At 41.0% G+C, this 10,000-nt stretch overlaps 1 protein-coding gene across 1 annotated transcript in view; it reads right to left on the bottom strand.

Annotated features, from left to right (window-relative positions):
* Positions 1-4,504: 4,504 nt before the first annotated feature.
* Positions 4,505-10,000, bottom strand: part of LOC148688987 (uncharacterized) — a 5,725-nt gene continuing 229 nt past the window's right edge. Inside the window, exons 1-2 of the mRNA XM_088689984.1 lie at positions 5,789-10,000; positions 4,505-5,278 (exon numbers count right to left, since the gene is read on the bottom strand). The exon at positions 5,789-10,000 is cut by the window's right edge and continues 229 nt beyond it. Coding sequence (XP_088546110.1) covers positions 4,660-5,278; positions 5,789-10,000 — 4,831 coding nt within the window. The 3' untranslated portion in view covers positions 4,505-4,659. The remainder of the gene's footprint in view (positions 5,279-5,788) is intronic.

Here is a 10,000-nt window from a genome sequence, read left to right as displayed (position 1 = left end):
GAATGCTACTACTTAGACGCGAGAACCAGTGACACCATATGCTCATACCAAATTCAAACTCCACAATTGAAATACATAACACTCAAGATTGAAGTCACGGGTTGTAATGGGGCTTGGGGCGTGTGGATAACAAAGAAGGGATATGGAAAACAACGGTTCTTAAAGAAATAGTGAGCAAGGCAATTGAATCAACTTAGAATTCACTTTTGAATGAAAACTCAACTTTGGAACAAAAAGGGAGACAATTTAGGGCCAGAATTGGTGTTTTGAGCCCTTACTTCAATCACTCATTCTTTCATTTTTTTCAAGCTTTTTTTTTTTCTTTCTTTTCTTTTCTGTTTTTTTTTTTTTCTTTTGAAACTCAAAACATACTTAAGAACAAGCATTCCTTCTCCCACACTCATTTTCTTGCATAATGTAACTCAAAAGGAATTCATTTAAGTCATGCTCACTATCTTCTAAGAACAAGGGTGTGGATTGTCCTAAACTAGGCTAGGTGAGGAAAATGTGGGTAAACAAAGAATAAATGCTACACAAGGCTCAACGGGGTTAAAACTTATAACAAATACGAAATATGGGAAGTGAGGCTATTTGGCTATGGTGGCAACTACACAACTTCATCTTGATATATGTTATGCAAATCAATAACATGCTTTGAATGAAATGGGCATGAGTTCTAGCATTTGGAACTATATGATGAAACGCCTTCTAAGTAGTAACCAAGCAAAGAATAATGAGATCATGCAACGACTTTAGAAAACAAGAAATCACAGATTATACTCTCCAAAGAACGTTATAGGCTTAAGTCTCTCAGGGTTGTAGCGTTTGTTTGAGTTCCTTCCTTCAAGCATGTTACAAAAACGAATTTTTCTTTTATGATTGCATGTGAAGTCATACATTATAACCATAATCAAGCATATACCAAGAGTAAATCAAACTTTTCTCCATGTTTATAACTCTTTTCAACAGTCATGCAATTAGAAACCAAATCCTTATTATTGTGTTGGAAGGTGACCTACGACACAAAAACGACTCAAAACACTCTTTTTAGGCTTTTCAAAACATGTTTTTCAAATTTTTATGTGATTTTCAAAATTTTAAGTCACAGATTTTAGTCATCTTCACACTTAAGTACATTCTTAATCATAGTCACCATATACTAGTTCACAATTAAGCATTTAAAACCATGTTTTGAATGTAGTAACATGCCTTAGAGAATTTGCTCAATTCCTTACAAGATATGCACTCGATTTTCACTCAGAATTTCTAACTACACACCCTAATCTAGTCATATGTGAGAAGATTGATGTAAACATGAAAACGAACACTCACATATATGTATCACAAAGAACGCAATTTCTGGAGTTAATAAGCATGTTTAGATATGATCTCATGAATGGAATGCTACTACTTAGACGCGAGAACCAGTGACACCATATGCTCATACCAAATTCAAACTCCACAATTGAAATACATAACACTCAAGATTGAAGTCACGGGTTGTAATGGGGCTTGGGGCGTGTGGATAACAAAGAAGGGATATGGAAAACAACGGTTCTTAAAGAAATAGTGAGCAAGGCAATTGAATCAACTTAGAATTCACTTTTGAATGAAAACTCAACTTTGGAACAAAAAGGGAGACAATTTAGGGCCAGAATTGGTGTTTTGAGCCCTTACTTCAATCACTCATTCTTTCATTTTTTTCAAGCTTTTTTTTTTTCTTTCTTTTCTTTTCTGTTTTTTTTTTTTCTTTTGAAACTCAAAACATACTTAAGAACAAGCATTCCTTCTCCCACACTCATTTTCTTGCATAATGTAACTCAAAAGGAATTCATTTAAGTCATGCTCACTATCTTCTAAGAACAAGGGTGTGGATTGTCCTAAACTAGGCTAGGTGAGGAAAATGTGGGTAAACAAAGAATAAATGCTACACAAGGCTCAACGGGGTTAAAACTTATAACAAATACGAAATATGGGAAGTGAGGCTATTTGGCTATGGTGGCAACTACACAACTTCATCTTGATATATGTTATGCAAATCAATAACATGCTTTGAATGAAATGGGCATGAGTTCTAGCATTTGGAACTATATGATGAAACGCCTTCTAAGTAGTAACCAAGCAAAGAATAATGAGATCATGCAACGACTTTAGAAAACAAGAAATCACAGATTATACTCTCCAAAGAACGTTATAGGCTTAAGTCTCTCAGGGTTGTAGCGTTTGTTTGAGTTCCTTCCTTCAAGCATGTTACAAAAACGAATTTTTCTTTTATGATTGCATGTGAAGTCATACATTATAACCATAATCAAGCATATACCAAGAGTAAATCAAACTTTTCTCCATGTTTATAACTCTTTTCAACAGTCATGCAATTAGAAACCAAATCCTTATTATTGTGTTGGAAGGTGACCTACGACACAAAAACGACTCAAAACACTCTTTTTAGGCTTTTCAAAACATGTTTTTCAAATTTTTATGTGATTTTCAAAATTTTAAGTCAAAACACACTAAACACACTTAAAAAACAGCAAGAAACAACATTTGAAGTTTATGGTGGATAAAACCCTACGAATTTGCATCAAAACACTTTAATAATTCCCCCACACTTAAATCAAACATTGTCCTCAATGTTAAAAACCACACTAAACACAAACAAACATATAAACAGCAATTAAACATACTAAACATGGCAGAATGTATCTAACAAAAATAAGAGTTTAGAAATGCAAATCTGGTTGTGGAGTGTTCGTTCCATCTTCTCCTTGATCATTGCAGTGAGGCTTGGATCTTTGTGATTCCACAGGCTTACTCTTGAACTGCGCTGCTCCCATCGTTGATTTTCCTTTGTGCTACTCTTGAACTGGGCAGCAGGCTTCCTTTGGTTTCCCCCGAAGGTCTGAGCTTCCTCCTCTTATCTGTTTCTTTGTTCAATCTCTCCAATTCGTATTGAAGAGGGTTAGAGGATAGCTCGGCAAAGCTAGGTAAGCAACCAGGGAATAGAGTCCATATAGACTCCAAGTGCCGGCTGATTGCTTCTTTCACTTTGCCATGCAAATAATATCAAGGACAAAGGAAAAGACAGGGAAAGAGCATGATATGAGATACCTTTGCTTTTGCCCTTGATGATATGAGATACCTTTGCTTTTGCAGAAGCGGTGAATGAATCAGCACATGTATTTGTGGTGCTGTTTCCTCCTGGGTCATCTGTACTCCAGGCATCTGGTATCATCTTTGGGGAAAAAAAAAGAATGGAGTATTTTGAAAAGCTTTGCTGGGAGTGCGCCCTCGGAGGTGAGAAAGAGTTGGGCATTTTCTTCAGTTCTGCTTTGCCAAAAAAAAAATGAAGGTCGACATATATAGGGAATTCAATAGCAAGTGGTGATACTGTGCTTTTACCGTTGTCGACAAACATTTTAATCCCGCAAATCCGGCTTTTTGGAATAGTGACGACTCTTCGATCTTTGAAGACGCCTCTTCGATAAAGCTGCACGCGTTTTCTGAAAAGCAGATAAAGCGTCGCCGAACTTTGCGCTTGTCGGCTAAAGACGTGTAGTTGCGATGATGGCCTCCACGTGTTGAACGCGATTTCTGAAAAGCCGAGGCTTTTTTGAATTTGTGGACGCGTTGCCTTGGCTTTTTATAGAGCTATCGATCACCGCCAACTCACACACTCTGAAGATTTTCCATTCTTGAAACTCGTCTCCGGCCCTTTGAAAATCTACTCCGTCCACCTCTTCTCTTTTAGCTTCGTGAACAATGGCTAGCTCATCCAACCCATCAAACCTTTGCTTAGATTTGAGTCTAAGCAGTGATCCGGTCGCGTCTCATCAGGGTAAGGTATGGTGCCCGTCTTTCTTATCTTCCCATGGCCCTCTTACAGATGAGGACTCTGTGATGACGGATCCCACAACAGCTACGATAGTGGCTCGGAACCTCCTCACTCCCAAAGACAGTCAGCTGCTTTCAGGACGGTCCGATGAGTTGGCCGTTCAAGAATCCCTGGCTCTGAGTGTTCAGTGCACTGGCTCTGTGTCCAACATGGGCCAACGCCTCCTTGCTCGCTCCCGTCAGGTTGAATCTTTGATGGCGGAGGTGGAGAACCTGAAACAAGAGATCAAACAACTTAAGTTCGAGAATAGAACTTTGCATGTGCTTGCCAATAACTATTCGTCGGGCATGAAGAGGAAGCTTGATGAGATGCAAGAATCTCAAGGTCGGATGCAAAGTGACCGTCAACGGCTTGCGTCTTTCTTCCAGGGGCACCTCTTTCCTGGGTCATCCAGCGTTCCGCCAAGTATTGGGGCCTGGAATGCTCAATATCCTATGCCTCCCGCTCCTATGCCTCTTGCTCCGATGCCTCCTGCTCCGATGCCTCCTGCTTCGATGCCTTCTGCTTCTAGAGTTTTGCCTCGTGGTGGGTCTTCACGCAAACAAAAACAAAAACAACCTTTGTGAAGCTCCATTTGTTAGATACATTTGTAATTTCTCAAAAATTAATGAACAAGCTCTTTTTTTTTTTTTTTTTTTTTTTTTTTTTTTTTTTTTTTTTTTGGATTACAATCACTCGGAAATCAATGAACAAGGTTTATTCACTGTATTGGGTTGCCTCCCCAGTAGCGCTTTCTTTTACGTCTTGCAGCCGGACGAAGAATCCATTTACTCCAAATTGGAGCCTACGGTACCCAAGGGGGTGTCATCCACGGTGTGCTCCACAAAGTTCTCATAATAGGCCTTCAAACGATGCCCGTTCACCTTGAACTCTTGACCTGTTTTGAAGCTACGAACTTGGACTGCACCATGAGGAAAAACGTTAGTAATAACAAAGGGTCCAATCCAACGTGAACGTAACTTACCCGGAAATAGACGAAGACGAGAATTAAACAACAACACTTTCTGTCCAACAGAGAAGGACTTGGTGCGAATCATCTTATCATGAAAGGCCTTCGTCTTTTCCTTGTAAAGGCGAGCATTCTCATAAGCTTCATTCCGTATCTCCTCAAGTTCATTCAATTGAAGCTTACGATGAATTCCCGCTGCATCCACATCCATGTTGAACTTCCTCACGGCCCAATGAGCCTTGTGCTCCAACTCCACAGGTAAGTGACATGGCTTGCCATAAACAAGCCGAAAGGGAGACATTCCTATGGGTGTTTTGTAGGCGGTCCTATAAGCCCATAATGCATCTTCTAGCCTTAAGCTCCAATCTTTTCTTGTTGGACCCACTGTCTTCTCAAGAATCTGTTTTATCTCCCGATTCGACACCTCGGCTTGCCCGCTTGTTTGAGGATGATAGGGTGTGGACACCCTATGTGTAACGTTGTACTTCTTGAGCAAGGCTTCAATTGTACGATTACAGAAATGTGAGCCTTCATCACTTATAAGAACTCGAGGCATTCCGAACCTAGCAAAAATGTTAGACTTCACAAAATCTGCAACTACCTTGGAATCGTTAGTACGGGTGGCTTTTGCTTCCACCCATTTGGAAACATAATCCACCACTAACAAGATATAGAGAAAACCATGTGATGAAGGAAAAGGACCCATAAAATCAATGCCCCACACATCAAATATTTCAACAGAAAGTATAGGGGTTTGTGGCATTTGATCCTTAGCATTTATATTACCCATTCTTTGACACCGATCACATGTAAGGCAAAACGTCCTAGCATCCCTAAAGATGGTTGGCCAATAAAACCCACATTCTAAGACTTTAAGGGCAGTGCGTTGGGTGCCAAAATGTCCCCCACATGCATATGAATGACAAAATGTTAAAATAGATTGAAACTCAGATTCATTCACACAACGTCGGACAATCTGATCGGGACAAAATTTCCAAAGGTACGGGTCATCCCAAACATAAAACCTAGCATCCTTTCTAAGCTTATCACATTGATTCCTATTAAGTGTGCTAGGGGTACGTTTAGACACCAAAAAGTTCACCAAATCTGCGTACCAAGGCTCACTTACCTGGATAGACATTAATTGTTCATCGGGAAAGGTTTCAGAAATTGGCATTGCTTCCTCATGCACCATTCGGCTTAGGTGGTCAGCCACCACATTCTCCACGCCCTTCTTATCCCGAATCTCAATGTCAAACTCTTGTAGAAGCAACATCCATCGAATCAATCTAGGCTTGGCCTCCTTTTTCGTGAGCAAATATTTGAGAGCTGCATGATCAGTAAAAATAACAACTTTAGTACCAAGTAAGTAAGATCGGAACTTATCTAATGCAAAAACCACAGCAAGTAATTCTTTCTCAGTGGTTGAATAATTTAATTGAGCATCATTTAGTGTCCTAGAAGCATAATAGATGGCGTGGGATTGCTTATTCTTCCTTTGACCCAAAACAGCCCCTATTGCATAATCGGATGCATCACACATGAGCTCGAAAGGCAACGTCCAATCAGGTGGAAGGATGATAGGTGCCGTGGTAAGCTTGTTCTTGAGAAGCTTGAATGCCTTCTCACACTCCTCGTTGAACTCAAACGTCACTTCTTTTTGCAGGAGACGGCATAAGGGTTGTGCAATCTTGGAGAAATCTTTGATAAATCGCCTATAGAATCCTGCATGGCCAAGGAAAGAACGAACCTCTCTAACAGAAGTAGGAGAGGGTAAGTAACGTACAAGATCTATTTTAGACTTATCAACTTCAATTCCTTTTTCAGAGATGATATGACCCAAAACTATGCCTTGTTTAACCATAAAATGACATTTTTCCCAATTTAAAACAAGGTTAGTTTCCACGCATCTTTTCAGGATTAAAGTAAGATTATGCAAGCAATCATCAAATGAGTCCCCGAAGACACTAAAATCATCCATAAATACTTCAATTATCTTTTCAACATAATCTGAGAATATACTTATCATGCATCGTTGAAAAGTGGCTGGTGCATTGCATAAACCAAATGGCATACGACGATATGCAAAAGTACCAAATGGACAAGTAAAGGTAGTTTTTTCTTGATCATTTGGCGCTATGACAATTTGATTATATCCCGAATAACCATCAAGAAAGCAATAAAAAGAATGACCGGCTAACCTTTCAAGCATTTGATCAATGAATGGCAAAGGGAAGTGATCTTTCCTTGTTGCAGTATTTAGCTTCCTGTAATCAATACAGACACGCCAACCTGTTTGGATACGGGTTGGCACAAGCTCTTGTTCTTCATTCTTCACCACCGTGACTCCGGACTTCTTCGGAACAACCTGCACAGGTGACACCCAACGACTATCAGAAATAGGATATATAACACCACAATCAAGCAATTTTATAACCTCCTGTTTTACTACTTCCAACATGGGTGGATTAAGGCGACGTTGAGCTTCACGAGATGGCTTGGCTCCCTCCTCCAAAAGGATGCGATGCATGCACGTGGTGGGACTAATGCCTTTGATATCCGCCAAGGTCCATCCAATGGCAGATTTGTGCTCCTTTAACACCCTTATCAACTTGTCTTCTTCTTGGGCCGTGAGTGATGAGGAGACAATGACGGGCAATGTCTCGTTGTCTCCCAGAAAGACGTACTTTAAATGATCGGGCACTGGTTTAAGCTCAAGTACGGGTGCCTGAATCGCTGAGGGTAACAACTTATTAGTGAGAACTGAAATTGAAATTGGGTTAGAAGGCTTACCATGGTGTTGAGGTTGTGACTCAAGGGCAGCCACTATCTCGGCCTCCTCCACACTTCTAGGTACGGCAAAACCAGATTTTTGCCCAATTCCTTGTGCAAGTGTTGTTTCAAGTGTATCCCTCTCCAAAGAATCGAGAAAATCCTGCGCCAAATCATCAATTATATCAATAGAAAAGCATGAATGGTCCTCAATAGGGTATTTCATGGAATCAGAAAGATTAAAATTAACAACTTCCCCATCGAATTCCATGGACAAAGTTCCACTATACACATCAATCTTCGTCCGGGCCGTCTTCATGAATGGCCTTCCAAGTAGAATGGGCAGTGAAGGAGCATGGTCCGATTCATCCATTTCGAGGACATAGAAATCCGCCGGGAAGATCAAATGATTAACCTGCACAAGAACATCTTCCACAACTCCCTTTGGATAGGCGTTAGATCTATCGGCCAATTGTATTATTACCCCATCATTTTTCAATGCTCCTAAGTTCATAGATGCATAAATGGAATATGGCATAACATTTATAGAAGCACCTAAATCAAGCATGGCAGATTCAAATCTAGTATTCCCAATGACACAAGGAATGGTAAAGCTACCTGGATCTTTGCATTTGGGAGGTAGTTTGCGTTGCAAGATGGCGGACACATTCTCACCCACCTTTACCACTTCTTTAGTCGACATCCTCTTCCTAGTGGTACATAACTCCTTCAAGAACTTAGCATACCTCGGAACTTGCTTGATTGCATCTAACAAAGGTATGTTAACTTGCACTTTCCGAAATGTTTCAAGGATGTCCTTTTCGGCTTCTTCTTTCTTCATTTGCCTGAACCTACTAGGAAAAGGAACATTTGAAGGGAAAACATTAGTAGGAACTGAATTTAACACATTTTTACCTTTATTGGCCGAATTGGGCAGATTTGGGACCATAGGGACTTGCGGCAAAGGTGGAATCACCTTTGCCGTGGGCAACCTTGTTTCTTCCTCTTCCATTTGCAAAATTTCATCCTCGTTATGACCTGTTTTTGATGTAGGACCTGCCCCAACTTCCTTACCACTTCTTAGGGTGATTGATTTGGCTGATTCGAAACCTCCCTTCGGATTTGGAATGGTGGAACTAGGGAGTTGTCCGGGATCTCGAAACTTCCCTACAAACTCGGCAATCTGCCCAATTTGTTTCTCAAGTTGATCCACCCTCTTATCTTGGTTTTGCATAGCCTTCGCTTGATCTTCCTGCCCATTAGACAACTTAGTTAGTATCTTAAGAAGTGCATCATTGTCAAGAGACGTACCTGAGGCACTTGGGCCGGATTGGGCTTGATTTTGGGGTGGGTCGTAGGTTTTGGGAAAGAACCCCGGTGGTTGTTGCCTAAAGCCTCCTTGGTTCTGAGGTTGCTGGGAATCCCTCCACTTGAAATTTGGGTGGTCTCGCCATCCTGGATTATATGTGTTGGAGTATGGATTATGTCTTGACTGATTTTGGCTTTGAAACCCAATGGCATTCGCACTCTCCAATCCGCCATTCTCAATAAGTTGAGGACACGTGTCTGTAGGGTGTCCTTGCATGGAGCATACGCCACAAGAAGCTATGGGTTTGACTTTTGGACCTTCCACCACCTGAGAAATCAATGTAGTAAGGTTAGTCATTTGATTTTGAAGTTCGGTTATGGCACTTACCTCATTGACTTGGTGTTGCCGTGGGGGGTCTCTTTGTCCAACACCTTCGTATTGTTGTGCATTATGTGCTCGGTTGGCAATTAAAACTTTTGCAGCCCCCGGGGTTTTATCCACCAACGCACCTCCCGCCGAGGCATCAAGCATTTGGCGTTCCATGGGGAGGAGTCCTTCGTAGAAGTATTGAATGAGCAGCTCCTCCTTCATTTGATGCTGTGGACAAGAAGCAACAAGTGATTTAAAACGTTCATAATAAGAAGGAAACGATTCACCTTGATTTTGTTGGATGCCACTAATCCGTTTCCTCAAGAGAATGATTCTTGAAGTTGGGAAAAACTTCTCCAAAAAAGCTCTTTTCATACTATCCCAAGATGTAACCGTTCCGGGTGCTAATTCGAAAAGCCAATCCTTTGCTTTTTCCAAAAGTGAGAACGGAAAAGCTTTCATCATCAGAATGTTCCCGTCAACATTTATGGGTGTCATGCTCGAACAAACAACCTCGAACTCCTTGAGATGCTTGTTGGGATCTTCCATGGAAAGCCCATGGTATTTCGGAATGTGGTGTAACAAACTTGACTTCAACTCGAATTCATCGGTCTTGCCTTGGGCGGCCGCGGGGTATTGAATGCATAATGGTGCGGCATTGGCCAATCCAGAAGCGGAAAGCTCCTTGATTGTTCGGTTTTCTGCTGCC

This window comes from Pyrus communis, unplaced genomic scaffold (assembly GCF_041283825.1).
Source record: "Pyrus communis isolate YQ-2024b unplaced genomic scaffold, ASM4128382v1 ptg000019l, whole genome shotgun sequence".
NCBI lineage: Eukaryota > Viridiplantae > Streptophyta > Magnoliopsida > Rosales > Rosaceae > Pyrus > Pyrus communis.
The sequence above is the reverse complement of the archived record's forward strand: the minus strand, read 5'-3'. Positions and strand labels throughout refer to the sequence as shown.